The 19,558-nt window shown below is 48.0% G+C and overlaps 1 protein-coding gene and 1 long non-coding RNA gene across 5 annotated transcripts in view; one reads left to right on the forward strand and one right to left on the reverse strand.

Moving 5' to 3' along the window:
• The window catches only part of Slc39a11 (solute carrier family 39 member 11), a 432,379-nt gene that overhangs the window by 336,337 nt on the left and 76,484 nt on the right, over positions 1-19,558 (reverse strand). For 2 of the 4 annotated variants that reach the window (XM_031351837.1, XM_031351834.1), the window contains exons 1-3: positions 8,081-8,191; positions 4,192-4,310; positions 1,706-1,744 (exon numbers count right to left, since the gene is read on the reverse strand). In XM_031351837.1, coding sequence (XP_031207697.1) covers positions 1,706-1,744; positions 4,192-4,299 — 147 coding nt within the window. In that variant the 5' untranslated portion in view covers positions 4,300-4,310; positions 8,081-8,191. Of the gene's footprint in view, positions 1-1,705; positions 1,745-4,191; positions 4,311-8,080; positions 8,192-15,868; positions 16,019-19,558 lie in introns of those variants that run through there. The other 2 variants (XM_031351835.1, XM_031351836.1) reach the window with 2 other exon arrangements.
• On the forward strand, positions 16,039-16,653 carry LOC116077352. The gene is made up of 2 exons (XR_004113210.1): positions 16,039-16,227; positions 16,325-16,653. It is a non-coding gene; the product is annotated as an uncharacterized LOC116077352 (long non-coding RNA).

Consider the following 19,558-nt stretch of genomic DNA (forward strand, 5'->3'; position numbering starts at 1 on the left):
CTGTCCTGGAACTCACTCTGTAGACCAGGCTGGCTTTGAATTCAGAAATCCGCCTGCCTCTGCCTCCCCAGTGCCAGGATTAAAGGCGTGCGCCACCACTGCCCGGCCAGGCAGAGGAGCTTTATGGAGAGGAATATATGCTTCTGAAGGCCTCAGAATGGATTCTGCTACAACTCTCTGTGTACCTGTTTATAGCTTGGGAATCTCCAGGCTCTCTAAAGACAGGCTCTGGTCTGACAGTCAATGGCTTAGATGACTTCAGCAAGGTCCCGCCCCAAGACAAGTTTTTCCAGCTCATAGAACTACAGAGTAAAAACCATCTACTCAAAGAGAAAGCCCATGGTCTGCACTTTCTAATACAGCCATCCAGTTGGAATACACAGCACCCCCATAAAGTACTCACACTTGAAAAATAAAATCTGGGCTTGCAAAATTGCTCAGGAGGTGGGGGTTGGGAGGCTCCCAAACCTCCAAATCTAACAACATGAGTCTGATCCTCAGGTTACACATGCGGAAGGAGTGGACAAACTTCTGTAAGTTGCCCTTTGACCTCTACATATGTGCTATGGCGGAGGTATGCTCACACACGAACACAGTCAACTGACTCATTCAAGTGATTTTTAGAGAAAGATAAAATCTGAATTAAGCCTCTAGGTCTAACTCTTGAGTTTACAGAGATCAAAAACAGAACAGGAGAAGAATCTGCCAAACTCAGAATGTGGAACGTTCTAGAAACAAAGACCCAGTTTCTCCAACAAATTACCAGCTTGTGGGGTTGCCATGGGGGAGACTTGAGCGACTTAGAAAACACAGCCAGCAAATTCCCTTGGGATCCTAGCCCTTGCACAACAATCTCGCAGGGCCCCTTGGAATGTGAACTCGGCTTGGGTGTTAGCTCACAGAGAGGAATCGCTATTTGCCTTCCTGCCTTCTGCCAGATGAGATGCTGCCATACTGATTTACGGTTTCACAAGAAGTCACTCAGTTTGAGATACATATTGAATTTACAGGTGAAATTACATGGATCTGGGATTTGCTTTTATAAAACATTCTCAGTTCCCAAGAAGGCAGAAGGGAGACAGATAAAATGAGATTTGCCAAATGTCAATCATGACTGAAGGTGGGTACTGCGTACTGAGGTTATAGATTATGGGTGGGTTTTTTTTTTTTTCCTTGTGTGCTTAATTTAAAGTACCTAAAATAAAAAGTCCTGGGGCTGGAGAGATAGGGAAGCAGGCAAGAGCACATATTGTTCTTACAAATGACAAGTTCTATTCCCAGCACCCATAGCCGAAGTCTTGGAACCTCTTACTTCAGCTCCAGTGAGGTCTGACATCGCTGACCTGTGGAGGGGCACCTGTACTCAGATGCATATACCACCCCTGAGACCCCGCCCCCGACCCATACACATAATAAAGATTAAATTAAAAGCCCTTAGAGGAAGGAGATATTAAATTCCTGTCATTTATCAGGCTAGGCCGGTTTTGATGTCATCTTATTTCCTAAGTCCTGAACCACTCCCTTCTCCATGGAAAGATTGGAGAGTACCTCCTAAGCTGTATAAGCCGGGGAGTGAAGACAGTCAGCCATGAGAGGAGGAGTTGGCCCTTACAGAGAGCGCATCAGGACAGTGTGGAGAAGTGCTGGCACCAACCCCAGGGAGGGAAAGATTAGAATCAACACACTTCACCCACTGTGAACTCACCCCTGCGGCAAAGCCCAGGCTTCCGTCTAAGATCCGCCTCTGCAAATGAAAAGGGGAGAGCTTTCAGTTTCCAAGGACCACAGGATGGCATGGCCTCAGTAAGGAGACTGCCATAAAGCCAAAGGGTTCAAAGGTCACTGGCCTACTTCTAAGCTGCGGGTGACCTGACCTAACAGAATGAGCCAAGAACATGAGGGAGGGGGAGGGCATGGACACACAGTTAAATATGATACCCATTCCAGAATCAACCAGAAGTACCCTTGACAGGGGCAAGGGGTCTTGGAGTGCACAGGCCCACACCTTCTTTCTTACCCAATATCCCCATACCCTTAGGAAGTAGTTGATCTAAAATGTGGAAATGACCAAGGGCTAGTGGGGAACACAGGAGCAATCTAAACAGTCACATGGGTGGGGACACAAACTGGCACAGCCACGTCACACAGAAAGCCATGTACTGGGACTAAATGCAAGTGACTGCAATGTACACATCACTGCTGAGAGGTGTGACAGAAATGCATGCTGGGAATCCCCAGTTCCATGCACTGTTCCCAAGAGCCCAAAACTGCACATAGTCCCATCCACGGTAAGACAGATATACCAACGAGGACAACCAAATACCACAGGGCATGCCCACACATCACATACACAAAGAAGAACACATTGTGTGTGTGCATGTATATACACAACAGGGCGAAGCACTAAATAAACTGGGAACTGAGCAGCGTGGATTCAGCCCGACACAGAACGGTACCGGCTATGTGAGCAGAGAACCTAACCAGACAGGGATGTCTACACTGTGGGAGAGACGGGCAGCGTGGGAGTGTTTTGCATGGAGTGAAAGTCTGAGTGGGCGTGGTGGCTGGGAAGGAGCCTGAAGGGACCCTGAGAAGCTGGCACTTGATCTAGGCCCAGATACATGGGCCTTTGTAAAGTTATAATCAAACTGCATAGGTATAAGATGTATATCTTTCTGAGTGCATCTATTCCAGTAAAAAGATGTTTTGCTTCCATCATACCTAGTGGATAATCACTTGTGGTCTGCACATACTACATAATGCATAAACACAGGAGAAGAAGCTCTCATGGGGACATCAGGCTACCATGAAAGGATTCTCCACACCCACTCAGCATCCTCCTCCTCCTCCTCCTCCTCCTCTTTCTCTTCTTCCTCCTCCTTTTCTTCCTCCTCCTCCTTCTCCCAGCTACTGCCAAAAGCCACTCTATTTCCTATCTATGAATTTGACCTCCCTAGGTGTCTTACAAGCTGAAATCTTGAGTACCCTGTCGTTCCTGGTTGTGTAGTTTGAGATCCAAGTCTCCAAATGATAGATTTGTGCTAACCACTCTCCCCCAGTTAGGGTGGGGGCAGCAGTATGGAAGGCAGGATAGTATAGCTGAAGCCAGGACCTGCCAAACTGGTCTATAACCCAAGGGGCCTGAGACACCCACTCTCTAGATAAGTTCTCCTTTCTAGATCCAAGGCTCAGTGTGTTTAAAGAGATCTAAGTTGCTTTCCCATGGGCCACTCCTGCAGTATCTACAGCCGCCCTTGAGCAAGACGAGGGTTACATTCTTCAAGACGGCCATGAGTGGCTCTGGCTAGGGCAGCTCAGGGTGGGAGGAGAATGGGATTTCAGGCATAGAATGTGGGTATAGGATGTGCTTGTGGTATAGAGTAAGGTAGGGTGTGTATGAGTGATATCAGGGATGTGGGGTACAGAGGAAGAAAAGATGGGGAGATACACAAGATCTCGTGAGGATATGAGGCCAGAACCTTTGGCGTGAGAGTGACTGAGGGCACTGGAGGCTCTCTGTAGGATGCATGGAGGACATATGTGGGGAAGGGCTGAGAAGACTCAGTATGCATATGGACGAGGCAGCTATCGGCACTCACCCAGGAGAGAGAAAGGGTTCCTGGAAAGGTCGGGCTCATATGATTCCAGAAGAGAGAATGAGGAAGTGGGCCTATCTGTATTCATTCGGGAAGGAGGGCATATGGGGACGGAGGGGGATAAACAGAAATCTACAGGGGATTGAGGAGGGGGAGCTTGCCAAAGAACAGCCAATGAGGAATGAAATGCCCAGGACTGGGGCAGTAGAAAAGCAGACTTCTTCCTTCCCAGAGCCCCTAACCAACGGTCTAGCTAACTCACCGCCACAGGGAGGGCAGTTCCACCTCAGAGCTAATCATCTTGGGTCCTGCATAGTACTCCTGCTCGGAATGAGGCAGCAGGTTAATGAAGACACAATAGCTAGTCCCTCATCCCCTCGCCTTGTTGAGTCTGGATGCCAGAGTCAGGAGAGGGGAAGACAATGCCTAGCTCGTGTACTTCTAATGGATGCCTGCTCCCTGGCCTAGTAAGGCCTCGGAGGGAAAACAAGGAAGTTGTCTGCCAGTGTGGCCGCTGCTGGTGCTGTGTGGCAAGGGGCCGGTTCCAAAGCTCACAAAAGGGTCCCTGCTAACCCCAAGAAACAAAGCGACTTACCTGCCCGCTGGAGAATATGAACACAAGAGCTGCCCCAGCTGCTGTCATCGCCCAGGTGAAGAAGGTCCCGAGCAAGGCCTGGACCACGGAGCTGCAGCCTTGGAGCATTCTGGATACAGCTGGGTACAGAAGAGCAGAGGGTCAGATGCTAAGGGGCCCCGATTGTGACATATATATGCCCTAGGCATATGCCTGACCTGCCCTCTGTCAGTAGGTGGTCTGCACATTCAAGTCAAAGCAATGGGCCTCAACATCCCGGTACCAGCACAGAGACATTAAAAGTCATGTAACTTTGAAAGGTGATGTGAGGACACTGGAAGAGGCCAGGAAGCCCTCCCAAGAGGCCCGGCTCCTTCCACGCATCTGTCCCTGCCTGCCATTTCTCCTCAGACCCTGCCAAAGAACAGACCCCTAGCTCAAATTGCCCTCTAAATACCTTGCATCTGATTCCTAGTCACATCTTCCTAGCTCCCCAAGCCAGCCTCCTGGCTAAATATAAATTCCACCGACAGACCTTCCTTCCCACTGCTACGGACTCTCCAGACAAAGTCCAGCAGCATGCAGTCTGGGTGCCACACTCATTCAACTTAGCCCATTAGGGCACCTTTCTAAACCAGACAGCTGTGCCTCCAAGGTTCCATTCCCATAAGCCCCTTCGGGAATGCCTTCCCTCCACAGCTCCTGCCCTCGAAACCCAAGAGCCTCCTCTGAAGCCCACCTCATGCAAGATCTGTGATGAAACCTTCCATGACCACACACCACACACACACACACACACACACACACACACACACACACACCATGTCCAAGCACGTCCTTGCTGGTTTTCTATAGGGGCCTGCCTACATCCGGAACCTAAATTTGTAACTGCTTAAGAATGGTGAAGGCCTTTTCCCACAGCCTTGTGAAAGCGGGCACGCTACCTGCTGAAGAAGACAGAGCCAGCTTACCCAGAAAGGAGAGCCAGAGAGCACAAGGAAATTAGAACGGCTCTGCGCATAGCTGATGGCAGTGAAGAGGCACTGCAGTCCACTAAGCAAAGACAGGGCCTTTTCTCGTGTGGGCCCAGAGAACCTCCTCAGACTTAACTATGCTCAAGACTGAAACCAACCATATCCTGTCTGTCCTGTCCTAGATCAGAAATGTCAGGCTTCTCCTATGGAAAGTTACAAAGCAGAGAAGTCCAACTGTGACTGGCACACACATACACATACAAGCTAGGTGTGGGCCTCAACTCAAAGGCCTCATTCACTCCCCTTTGGCTCTCCAGCATCCACAGGACTGGATCTGACCCCAACTGGCTCAGCTCCCTCAAAGCTGAGTGGGCAGGAGTTAGTTATATGCTTGCATATCAAAGGCTAAAAAGGATCCCTCCGCCGGCCTTAGAGGAAGCCATGACAGAGTATGGGCAGAGCCCTGTGGCCAGTCCACACTCAGAAAAGGCTGTGGGCTCAGATGAACACCACTGGGCCCTTGTGCTAGGTTGAAGGTCAAACCACTTCTGGGTTCAAAGTCTAAGCATACGAAGTCTTTCAACAAGTTGACACTGGAGAACCCCACAACCAAAAAACAAAGCAACAACCCACAACCAAGAAGCAAGAATAAACAAACAACGAAAAACTGCCAAGTCTGACAACCTGAGCTTGGTTCCTGACACACACCTGAGAGAGAAAACCAACACGCTCTCCTCTGACCTCTGCATTTGTACCACGGAATGCACAACCCCCCACCCCCAACACACACACACACACACACACACACACACACACACACACAGAGGTAGTTTTAAAACACACCCTTTCCCAAATCTCACAACGTCTAAGTAAGCTTACTGTTTTGTGTTGGGCTGTGCTCATCTCTATTCTGGGGAGCAGGTGGGGCACACATGACAGAGGAACTCAAGACGGTAACCGCACACATTTTTAAAAATTTTAAAAAAAAATTTTTCAAGCAAACAAATAGCCTTTTCCACCATCCCACATCAAATCAACCTCAGAGGAGTGATGTGCGCTGGGCATGGCGGCAGAAACTGTTTCGTTCCTGCCCTTGAGGAGGCAAATGCCAGCAGATCTCTGCAAGTTTGAGGCTAGCCTGGTCTACTTAGTGAGTTTTGGGACAGCCAGGGCCATAGAGTAAGAATCTTTGGCAAAGACAAACAAACAAACAAAACAAAACAAAACAAACAAAAACAAGAGGCTTGTGTGTGGTTTTTTTTTTTTTTTTGGTTTTTGAGTTTGTTTGGGGTTTTGTTTTGTATTGTTTTGTTTTTTAACTGAGATCCTGGACTATTAACACCCTGAGCGTTCCCAGTTGCTCGTGAGTAAAATGTTAAACATTCACAAAGACAGACATGGAACTAACATCCTCTCAAATCTCACTATCCAAGACAGATCACAGCGTAAAACCCCACCAAGCACCTCACTAGGTCTTTTGACTGCTGCTGGTAAAAGGAGACGATCCCCATTTGCCAACCAGCAAAATCAAACTGGAGGGAGTTGTGGGTGTTCATGGTGGCCAGAGGGATGGGAAAATACTCTTCTAAGTTCAGTGGGATGGACAGAATCCCGTCCATCCACCACTTATCACAGCGTGACCCCAGCACGCCTCCTCTTCCGTTCACTGTTTGAAAACTCTGGCTACTCCCTAAGGGTGGTGGAAAGCCGGTGGTCCCCTCGAGAGCTACTTAGATTTTTTTTTTTTTAATGTAGCCTGGAACTTACTGTGTAGCAGAGAATGGCTTTGAACTCCTGACCCTCCCGTCTTCCCGTCTTCCACCTCCCAAAGCTGGGATTCCTGAAATGTGCTACAACACCTGGTTTTTGTGGTACTAGGAATCAAACTCAGAGCTTTGTACGTGGTACGCAAGCACTCTACCAAATGAGTTCCATCTCCAGCCATTACAGCCACTTAAAAGCACAGGGTACCCACAACACCCCACACTTGCTAGATCCCCAAATCTGCACCTTATTTAACTCCATGGGGGAACTCTTACACACAGCTAAGCACATAAAACCAGACCAGCTTCTACACAGCCAATGGTTTAGTGAGACCTTCTCTATGGAAGACTGGCATCTGTCATTTCCTGTATTTAACAGACTAATAAGCTCTTAGGGATAGGATACATCAGCCACAGCAAGACCAAATCATGCCAGGCAGTCTGCTTCTGACTTTCTCCAGAACTGGTTATTAACATCATAAACTGGACCAGTGACCAGGACAGGGGACCATTCCCCACCCATCCTATAACTTGAGTGAAGCCAACAGCAGGCTGACCGTGCATGCATTTTCACTGCAGCAGCACAGAGCAGTCAGCTCCTATGAAGCCAGTACATTTCCTTCTGTTCTTCTCTGTCTCTTTCCTTTTTTAAATGTTGCCTCTGCACTTGAAAATACTGGTTTAGTTAAAGCGAGGCACTGCCCGGGCTTAAGGGAGCTGGCATAGAACTCGTAGAGCCCAGACTTTACCAGAGACTCCCAGGAGACAGATTCAGGATCTGGGCCGCCAGTATGAACGTGAAAAAGTTCTCTAGGAGGCGTGCTGCGGGCTCTCCAGCCTCCCCCAGACCTGCCACAGGTGGAAGTGGGAGGGGCCTCTGAATGGCTGCCATTGATACCACAGGTCCCTTGTCCCCTGTACACACCACCATGAAACAATGAATGAAGAGACCTTTGGCTGCGCACTCAGGAGCTTCGGATCACCGTCTCCAGCTCAACCTAGCGGTGGAGCAGGGGGGGCCCGAACATCCCCCCTCCCCCTGCCACCTGTCACAGCCCCCTGCTGCTCTTCCAGGACCAGCACCTTAGGGCACCCCTTTGCAAGCTCCAGGCCGCTGCACATTCCTGAGACTGCCCGGCACCCCGGGCCTGAAGGAGAGAAAAGGCGACTCACTAGGGTGCCCTCTCCAGCCCCCTCTCCACTTCCATCAGCCCCCGATGCCACTCGCTCGCCGGGCTCCACTCCCGCAGTCACTTCCTGCTTCACTCCAGCACACGTGGCCCTCCACCGCCGGCCCCGCCCCTTCGCAACTGGCGAATCCTGCCTGGAGAATAAAGTCTCAGGTTCACAGCCTTCCGTGTGCGCAGGAACAGAGGCGGGCGGGCAAAAGCAGAGCTCTGCCCTCTCCCCATGGCCACAAATGCCAAGTCCAAGGCTTGGGGCAGTGCAGAACGCATGCGCACACCCCAGGAAGCCTCGGGGAGGCTAGAGACACCCAAAAAGGGGGCACTTTGGACCAGTTCTGACGAACTTAATGTTGTCTACACCTTTTGTCCTATGTCCTAAGCATGACAACATAGGTCCTAACTGAGCTACGGAGCCAGTGTCAATATGGGCAACATTCCGAAGGTCAATGGCTTTATTCTCAAGGTCAATACCTTCTAATTAGAGGCTCTGCCCAGGCTCTGCATTCTACCTGAGCTTGCAATCTTTCACTTTGACTTCAGCCTGTCCATACTGAGGACCTACTGAGGGCCACATACTAAGAAGCATCACCCAGGCTACCGGCTTTGCACTCCAGGGCTTCTGTGAAAACACCTTGACTAGATTTAGCTGCAATAAAATGAAGGCCAGATATCTGGTTCAATTTGAATGTCAGGAAAACAACAAATAATTTACTATAAGTATGCCCCGTGCAGTGTAAGAGACACACCTGTGCAAATGTCATGACTGTTTTCTGCAGTGTAAAGTTAAATGAGTGAGCAGTGTTATATTTGGCAGCCCAAGCAAAGAGTACTCAGGACGGAAAACAGCCTGCAGTTGGAGTATGCAAAGAATACAGTAAAAGCAGGCAACTCTTACCCTGTTATAGAATGGTGTGCCTCCCTAGTGAGAACCACTCTGCACACTTAGAGATGACGGAAGAACTCTCTTAGAGTGATTGTCCAGCTCTCAGCTAATGCTCAATCTGCTCCCAGCAGGTTCCATTAACTTACATACACGCTAGGCTTCAGTATTTCACGTACACTGTCATCCAAGGATTTCATGGCAGACCTGGGTTTAGGATGGTCGTGACCCTGCACTTCCATCTACCCCTTCCCCCAACTAGAGGTATGTCTTCTGTACAGGAAAAAAAAAAAAACTAATGTCTGGTTGTTAAGCCAGAGTCATCTCCCTTGTCATGGGAATCAAAGTCTAAAGACTGAGCAATCCTGGCGAGTAAATACTTACATCCCAGCATCCTAAACTTCTCTTATCTCTAACAGGCCTTTCTTCACAATACTTATTATCGTTGGGGCATTCTGGACGTTGTGCTCCTTAGTTAAATTCCACTTGTGTGATTGAATGTCACCTAAGCAAATCTATTAAGAAGTCCTTTAGAATACCAGTTCTGTCACTTCGAGTTCCAAGTTCCATCTACATCAATCCAGCAGGAATCAGCTACGAGTGCCAACAGTCACCCCATAGGCTCTGTGATGAGTCAAGAAGTGACCTGGAGGGTTGGTCTTATGCCCCCAAGAGACCTGCCACCTCCCAGGTTAGGCAAGGTGCCACATGCCTGTGATCTAGTCCTTGGGAAACTGAAAAATAGGGTGATAGTTAAGAACCAACCTGTGCTATACAACAAGACCCTGTCTCAAAAACAAATAACCGCTTATTACTGAACACTGCAGAACAAGGCCCAGGGGGCAAGGCCACTGGTTCCAACACAGTAAAAAGGTCACAGCATCCCCCCACTGAGCTAGCCATTATACAGTATAGTGCATTGGATGTGGTACCTTGAATGTACCACAGAATTCTATGGAAAGACAAAGTGGATGGAGTTGAGATTAAACAAAAATGAGCAGTCACAGATTCATACCCGTTGGAGCTGCAGAGCGGCTGCACAGAGAGTCCCTGAATTTTCCTACTTTCCGATGCATTTAAAATCTTCACAATGGAAAATTAACCAAGATTTTTGGCTAGTTGGTTGGTTGGGTGGGTGGGTGGCTGGGTGGTTGGCTGGGTTTTCTTTTTGTTTTTCTTTCTGTTTTGTTTTTAAAACAAATGCACAGTGTCTCTCCTGCCTGGTCCCTTCTTTCCCACTTTGAGCATTCGGCCTCCTGACCTTCCTCTAAGGTAACAGACATACGCCTTGGGACCCACCTTGCCTTCCCTCTTCCAGGCACCTGGTTAAGCTACACAAAGCACAAGAAGTCTCCCCTCCCTGCTCCTCTGTCTCCCTTTAACCATTTCTACTCAAGGCGACCACCCTATCTCCTCATTGCCCTAGTTTAAGTCCCTGCTCCCTCAGAGCTCAAGTTAAAAGTAATCTCCTGTTCTAATCCTGGTTAGAGAACAGGTGTTCATCCTCCCAGGGACTGCAGGGATGTTGTATGGTTTCTACATATTTGTCCTGCTCTCCTTTCTGTTAGGATGGTAAAATGACTTGAGGAGGTAGGATTACAGGTCACAGTCTGTAGTCAAGGGATGTCAAGGCAGGAACAGAAGCAGAGACAATAGAGAAACATTACATGGTGGCCTGCTTCCCCTGGCTTGCTCGGCTAACTTGCACAGCCCACAACCACCTGCCTAAGGATGGTACAGTGCCCAGGGGGATGGACCCACCCAATAATCAGCAATCAAAACATACCCCATAGATACACTCATAGGCCAATCTGATGGAGGCCATTCTTCAGTTGAGATTCCTTCCTCCCAGATATATCGAATGGACAAACATTGGCTGTGCCGGGACTTGTGTCCCTTCAGCTCACACAGGAGAAGCTAACTAACTTCACAGATGATGTCAGCAGGAAGACCCAGGATTTCAGCCTTGTGTTTGAACACTTGGTCCCCAGATGTTAGTGATGTAGGGGGAAGATTGTGTTGTGAAACCTTTAGGAAATGGATCCTTGCTGGAGGAAGTCACTGGGCATAGACTTTGAGCTTTAGTACCCCACCCGACTCTACCCTTCTGTGGTGGCTTGAATAGGTTTGGCCCCAATAGATTCAGGTGTTTGAAAGCCTGGCCATAGGGAATGTGGCACTATCAGGAGGTATGGTCCTCTTGGAGAAAGGAAGTCTCGGTAGGGGCAGGGACTTTGATGCTCGAGTTGTGCCCAGCCTGGCACGCAGTCTCCTTCTGCTGCCTGTGGATGAAGATGTAGAACTCTTGGCTCCTCTTGAGCATTGTCAGCCTTCATGCTGTCACGCTTTCTGCCATGGTGAACCTCTGACACTGTAAGCCAGTCCCAATTAAATGGGTTGGAGTTTTTTTGTGGTTGTTGTTGTTGTTTTGTTTGTTTGTTTGTTTGTTTTGTAGAGAACATGTAAACAAGAAATAAGATCAGGACCCAGTAGGGTGCTAGAGCAATGAGCAGTCAGTTCATGTCAGCTGTGTGCAGTAGATGAGAACGATGTAACAACCCATGATGCAATGCTAGAGCGTGACTATGCCCTTGTAGCAAATGAAAGCGGAGGCTCGAAGCAGGCAGGCAGATAGAGTGCCTTGACGCTGAGACAGTAAAAACTGTAGTGCGGTCCGCTCTCTGACCAGAGGACGACTGAGTGTGCCATCCTCACTGCGTCAAGATCTCTGAGATGTGCTACTGAAGTTAGGAGGGCTTGCCATCTTTCTCATTCGCTTGGGGGACTTTTAAAAAGTCTCATTTACATAATACATAATAGAGGGTTTGAAAATTACTGTGCACATGACATATGTAATGATATGTAATGTATGTAACCTCTAGAATTTGCTCACTGCCCTACACTTGAACGGGGTCTCTCCATTCCCCACAATGCTGCCTCCCTTGCCCTACTCACCAGATAGGGAGCGTCCTTCCATTTCTGCCCTCCCAACAGCCCAGTTTCTGTACCATGGGGATCAGTCTAACCATCTCCACTACTCCTTCAGCCCCCACGCCACCCCCAGGATGTCTCACTGCCCTCGAGGAAATCTAACTCCCCTCTTCAGCTCCTGGAGTCTGGCCCCGGGTCCTAACCAGATGGGCCAACAGCCTCTGACTCCACAGAGCTTTCTCCTGCTCACAGTGTCTGCACCTGCTACTGCCTTTGCCCGAAGCACCCAGTGCCCAGGGTCACCTAGCTGGACCCTCCTGTCATTCAGACCTGGTCTCAAATGTTCCCCGTCAAAGGGGCATTCCTGGAATATCTAACATAACACAGACCTTTCTCGTCTTCCTTGCTCTCCCTAAGGGCCAACCCCTGAGAAGAACACCATGCCTGCCTGTGTATCTCTGTTTCTCTGGGACTTGGTACACAGCAGATGGCCCCTATTTACTGAATGAATAAACCACCCAGGGATAAGAGCATTATCTGCTGGCTGCACTTTAAAAAGACTTTCTTAAGAGTTATTAGGAAAATGATGTGTGTGCTGGATCAAATTGTTCCAGGAATCCCATTGCACCTACCACGCTATCACGCAGAGCTTATCAGCCAAAATAATTTTCCTCTTATCACCGCTCAGTGAGGCATTTAGTGATGGAGTTGGGGAGCGCTCCCAGCATCCACAAGCTAGAAGCCAGGAGTGTTCACTACAGTACCCCAACTCCAGGGCAAAGAGCTAGCTGACTCAAAATATCAATGGTACAAAAGCAAACCCTGTGGCCCTCTGGTGTCATCCTAGAAATCTCAGAGAACAAATCATGCAGTAACAGTTTTCTGTGAGTCTCAAGAAGACTCTGTTGAGCCAAGGAGACGGCTCAGTGAGTAAATGTACCTGCAAGCAAGCCCGAGGACCTGAGTTCTAGCCCTGGGGCTGACACAGTGGAAGGTGGGAACTAACACCCACAAATTGTCCTCTGACATCCATTCATGTACCACAGGATGCGTATACATACACACACACACACACACACACACACACACACACACCACAACTAAATAAAACAAAGCTTAATTTTAATAAAAGCATGTATTCAGTCACTGGTTAACATGTGACCTACCATTACACTTGAGAACTGACAGTTCAACTCATCTTCATACCGCAGCACAACTTGAAAATCACAACAAACATTCCACTAGCTCTGCTCCCTTGCTTTCTGAGTGCCGGTCATCGGACCCTCTGGTAGCATCACCGCACTAGTATATTCCAGAGCTGCCTACATGGAAACTTCTAGAAGGACTCTGACAGGGTGGTCTATCTTCTTTTCTGTTGTGGTAAACAACATGACCACCAAGCAATATATAAAAGGAAATAGTTTATTTTGGCTTATCCTCCCAGGCCACCGTCCATTGTTGAGTGAAATTCAGACATTAACCTAGTGGCATGAACCATGGAGAAACACAGCTTGCTGGCTTGCTTCCAGGATCATGCTTAGCTAACTTTCTTACACAGCCCAGGACCACCTGCCTAGGGAATGGCACTGCCCATAGTGGGTTTAAGAAGCCAAATCTTTTAAATTCAAACTCCATTTTAGAGAACTTGAACCCAGGCAAACTAAAAAGCCGGTACCTAGCATTAGTTTCCAAGTTATCCGTAACAGAACTCAAACCTAGCTCCAGTCTCTAGGCTAACCTCCAGCAAGACCAGCATCTTCAGGTTATTCCTCCAACAAACCTGCACGCCCTCCCCCAGGTTACAAGCCCACCTTCTGCCTAACGACCACCAATGCAGAGGGAAGCAGTTCAGTTTATGATATGACAAACCAACTGTACTAAAGGTCATAGTAACTTGCACACTCACCACCCCCAACTTTCTGCTTACTATAAAGTCTTGCCCTGATAGATATTTGAGGTTCCTCATTACCAAAACTGTCCTGGGCACTGAGGGACCTGAGCTAGCTAGAATAAAAAAGCCCTACTGTGATTGCATCTGATTGGCTCCTGTCTGTTTTCGGGAGTGGGGGGATCGCCACATTTCCCTGGCACTATTGGTTGGGCCTGCCTAGTTTAAGACAATCACCTTGCAGACATAGTCATGGATCAATCTGATTTAAGCAACTCGCCAACCAAAGATTCTCCTCTTACATGACTCTAGACTGTGTCAAGTTGACAATTAAGAGTAACCAGGACACAGGGACAACAGTGGGACAGTGCCTTCAGAGGTAGCACAGATCTGCCTAGTCCCCTTCAGATTGGCTCCTTGATGCCAACAGGTCAAGCATAAAGAGAGCATTCTAGCTAGCCTCTAGCCTAATCAGAGAAGTCCACAGCAGCTGGGCACCACTTCCCTGAGCCTACTGCAGACAAGAGCTGTTCTTCAGGGCTCAGGAAAGAAACCGAATCAGCACCCTGGCCCCTCCTCGCCTCTGTCTAACATTTGGTTCTGAGCCTGTAATACAAATGCTCTAGAGAGGCTTAGACATGCGATCCTGCTGACTTATGGAAATCCACTGCAGAGATAGAGGTTCCTAGTCCCGAACAAGGTGTTTAAAATTCATACTCAGCTTGCTCGACTGCCAGCTTAAATAAGATACCAATTACTAAGTAAAATCTACCACCCTTGAATATGGATTCAACCCTCGGGTGATATAATCGGAGACAATAATTAACAGAAATCCATTTTGCCATTCTCTACTGGTGTTGCTTTAAATAACTCCTCAAAACCAGGCATGGTGTTCGCAGCCACTCCAGAAACAAAGCAGGGGCATCGTGAGTTCAGAACAAGACCCTGTCTCAAAATTCAAAACAAAACCTGCCCTTTCTGGCATCTCCCAGTTTGTAAGTCCACGGAGGCTATGCTAACAAGCATGCGAACAAAACAGATCTGGCACAACACTTTAGTTTCCAGCCTACCCCATTGCCACTCACTGGAGTGACCTGCTTATCCAATCCCTCAGTAAATGTTCACCACACATCAGTGATGTGACAGGAGGTGGGAGTTGCTGGGTGCACACCAATGTGACATCAGTCCAAACCATGGTTTTACCATGCAGCTCAAATACCTTGCTGTGCCCTGTGTTGGCTGTATCACATAAACCAAGGCTTATTATTGAAGCCTTGTATTATTTAAGGATGCCATGAACATCCATGCCTTCCCCTGATGGATGGTGGGGATGTCTCCAGCTAGGTAGGACAAGCCAGCAGGGCACGTTCTCCTTCCTAAGGGTAAGAGAGTAATGGACCATGCAATCCACACCCAGGGCCATGCTAGCAGGTGCATGGGAGAAGACAATATTTGAGGCATCGTGCCCATATAGACAACACTGAGAAATGACCAGAGAGTCCTCAGAACCAAAGCTCTGAAAACATGTGGCTTCTTCTTATTCTGAAATAGGATGGTTTTTTTGGGGGGCCAAAAATTCTACTTGTTCTTTTTTACCGTTGTTGTTTTGAAAACAGGGACTTTCTGTGGATCCCAAGAGGGCTTTGAAGTTCCCCGCTCCTCCAGCCTCAGCCTCCTCCAGGCTAAGACTACGCCACCACACCTGGTTCTGTTTGTTGTACTCATAGACCCTCAGAATTAGCCCCCAGAAGCCACAAAGGCTGGATGTGCTATGGATGAATGTTTAGAGATTCAAACCAGAAATCCAGCAGCATCTCCAGCCAGGCAGTCACATACCTACAGCCCAGAGATATCTACCTATACCCATGAGCTGTTTAACCATGCCATCTCTATCAGTTGCTCTTCTCATTGATACACATCTGGTAAAAGCAACTCCGGGAAGGAAGGGGTTATTCTGGCTCACAGCTGAAGAGTATAGTCCATCATGAGAAAGATATGACAGGCGGGAGCCCAAGGCAGCTGGTCACACTGCAGCCGCAAACAGAAAGCCGAGGAAGATAAATGTCTCCACTCACCTCACTTCTTTTTATTCAGTCCAAGACCCCAGCTCACAGACTAGCACCACCCATAATCAGGGTGAGTCTTCATCCTTTCTGGAAACACCCTCTGACATACACTCAGAGGTGTGTTTCCACAGAGATTCGAAATCCTAGACAAAGTGGTAATCAAAATCAACTATGACATCACCCTTACACAATAAAAGGATCTTTGCCCCTGTGATTAGGTGAAGGGTCTTAAGGTAAAGAAATGATCCTCGGTCATGTGGTGGGTCCATGACATTCCTGATGAGGGACAGGAGGAAGACAACATGGAGAGAATAAAGGCAGAGATGGCCCTGGTCACAGAGATCATAGAAACGCAGGCAGAAGCCAAGGTTAGTTGGCAAGTACCTGGAGCTGGAAAAGTCCAGGAAATAGACCTACCCAGAGCATCTGGAAGGAATACAGCTTTTCACATACCTTGACTTTCAGGACCTGTATAACCCCTAGGACTTCAAGCTGGTCCCAAAGCTGGGGTTCAAACCCAGGGCTTTGCAAATGCTAAGCAAGCAGTCTTCCGCTGGGACACAACCAAAGCCCGAATCGATGTGGCTTGAAGCCACCAAGTTCTTAGCCTGTCACAGCAGCAAGAAGAAACTCATACAGCTCTTTTTCCTTGGGAGCTGCCAGCCTCACCAGTGGCCCGGTGAACCACCAGGATCCATGCCGGGTCTTGTCCACTGTCATTGCTTAGCAGAGAACTAAATGGCTTGTGGGGCCTGGTAGGAAATAAAAATGGGAAGCCCCTTATTCAAAACATAGCATGAAGAGGCCGGTATAGTGGCATATATCCTTTATCCCAGTTCTTAGGAGGCAGAGGCAGACTGACCTCTGTGAGTTCAAGGCCAGCCTAGTCTACAGGCAAACCAGGGATTTATGGTGAAGCTCTGTTTTTTGGTTTTTTGTTGTTGTTGTTGTTTGTTTTTTGTTTTTTAATGGAGGAGAAGTGGTATTCAGGAAGGTACTAGAGAGCTGGGGAGATGGCTCAGCGGTTAAAACATTTGAACACAAATATGAGGTCAAGAATTTGGATCTCCAGATCCCAGAATGATGCAAGTCTATAAAAAGAGTGCTCTTGCAATGAGCTGGGGGGTGAAGACAGGAGAATCCTGGGAAGCTCACAGGCCAGTGAATCTGGCCTGTGCAACTGTGATAAAACCTTGTATCAAACAAGGCAGAGGCGGAGGTTAGCCTCTGACTCCCACATGCACATTGTCTGCATGCCATGCGCACACACGTTCACGCTCACACACACACACACACACACACACACACACACACACACATGTACTTGAGAATACATGCACATACACATAAAAACATCATACACTGTGGGGACAGAACAGACAGACAGACAGACAGACAGACAGACAGGAAAACATGAAGGTTCCATTGTCCTGTCAGCATTGCTTCCAAAGTCCAAGGTAGAAAATAAAATGATTAAGGACCTCAAGACAATGAAAACTGAGCATGAAGCCAGCGGAATGACTGCACAGGGGACACATCTGTGGGGCGGGTGATATTCCGGAGGCTGGTGTAACAGGAGCAAAGTGAGGAGGTCGCAAGATCAAAGTGGGGACCTGGATATATGGGAGGATTTGGAGAGAGGAAAGGGAAGGTAGAAATGATGTGATTATAACCTCAAGCATATACACTCACACACACACACACACACATACACAGATCGAAGTGACAAATCAGTCGGAGGGTTAAGGATTTGGTCAAACCGTCCCAAAAAGGATTCTCAACCTTCCTAATGCTGTGACCCTTTAATACAGTTCTTCATGTTGTGGTGACCCCCATCCATAAAATTATTCCATTGCTATTTCATAACTGTAATTTTTGCTACTGTTATGAATCTTAGTGTAAATATTTTTGGAGATAGAGGTTTTTGGGGCACGATCCATGGGTTGAGAACCACTCTAGAGGGAGGGACTGACTGTGAGACCTACAGCCAGTCAGCCCAGGTAGGGAAGCAGGAGGCAGCTCCACCAAGAATCTCAAACTAGAGCCTGATTACCTCAGGCTGGGGCCTTGGATTGAATATTGGAAGGAGAACATCCCCAATTCATAGTGGGAATTAAAAGACAGAGAAGGAGAGAAGGCAGAGGAGCCTCAGAAATTAAAAAATGACCAGGCCAGAATCGGGGGCCTCTAAGATTCACAGAGGCCTGAGGAATGATTATGAATTGAGAAAAAATAGATATGTTGACTCAAGAGAAAAAAACACCTGCAGAGACCTAAATTAATGAATGTCTAGCTAAACGCCCATTAGCCCTTCTTAATTATTGACTTTAGTATTCATAAAAATTTAATCTCATTCAAAAACTAATCTGAGGATTGACTTTTCTCACATCCAGAGAATTCTTAAGTATGCACAACACAAGCCAAGAAATCATAGCCAATCGTAAATTAAATAAAGCAGCTCAAAAGCAAAGTTATAAAAACTTCTTTTTGACTTTGGGGGAGGAGTTTAATTCCTTTATTTGGAACGTAAGAGCATTTTAATATGTTTGATACCCAATTTTGTTTTATCTTGAAAAAAAAAAAAAAAAACCAAACCGATCTTCAGGTATCTATAGACCTGGGATGAAGTCAGAGAAAGAGTTTCAAGACGCTATTCTTCCAACAAAACTCATCCCATGCAGTTTAGCTGGTGCCAGAGAGAGGCTGGGCATTGCCTTGCTCGAAGGAGGGTAGCTTCCGGCTGACAGCATCACTCCAGAGCATGTGCCAGCAAGCCACCGCATGCAAAAAGGTGTGATGTTAGGGAGAGAGCGTGGGAAAGGAGGACTGAGGGGTGGGGGGAACGGGGACTGTTATTAGTTTCTCCTGGTGCTGTGATAAAATACTCTCCTGGAAGCTACGTAGGGAGAAACGGTTTATTTTGGCTCAGAATTTAAAGTACAGTCAATCATGGTGAGAAAGTCACAACTGCAGGCTTGAAGCAGTTGGTCACACTACATCCATAGCCACATCCATAGCCTAGAAACGAGAGATAAATGCTTGCGCTCTGCCCACTTCTTCTTAGACAGTCCAGGATCCAAGACCAGGGAATGGTGCCGCCCACAGTGGGTGGGGCTTCCCTCCTCAATTATCTTAAACTGAATGCTCAGAGACTTGTCTCCTAGGTGATTCTAGATCCCAAGCTGAGATTAACCTTTGCAAAGCCAGTCCCTCACCTGTATGTACACAGGAGGGGCACAGGCCGAGGGACTCCACAACCCATGGCACTGAGCTGGGGAACGGAGGCCAGAGTTGGTCATATGTGGGCTCTGAGTGAGGTCAGCTGAGGTCTTGTGGATGGGCTCTCATAGTAGCCTCTGAACATAAAGATGCTCACACCTCAGGCCCCAGAACCTGTAACGATGTAACATAATTTAAATCAGATTCTCTGCAGATACCATTAAATAAAATCTGAGGGTGGGATCATGTGGTTTAAGCAAGTGACCCCTAAACTCAGTGACACATATACTGTAAAAGACAGAAGAGGAGCCGGTTGTGGTGGCGTTCGCCGGTAGGATTTGCTGAAGGAGGCAGAGGCAGGAGGATCACGAGTTTGAGGCCAGCCTGGGCTACACATTTCTTCTTGCTAGGCGGTGGTGGTGGCGCACGCCTTTAATCCCAGCACTTGGAAGGCAGAGGCAGGTGGATTTCTGAGTTCGA

This window comes from Mastomys coucha, unplaced genomic scaffold, assembly GCF_008632895.1.
Source record: "Mastomys coucha isolate ucsf_1 unplaced genomic scaffold, UCSF_Mcou_1 pScaffold5, whole genome shotgun sequence".
NCBI classification, from domain to species: Eukaryota; Metazoa; Chordata; class Mammalia; order Rodentia; family Muridae; genus Mastomys; species Mastomys coucha.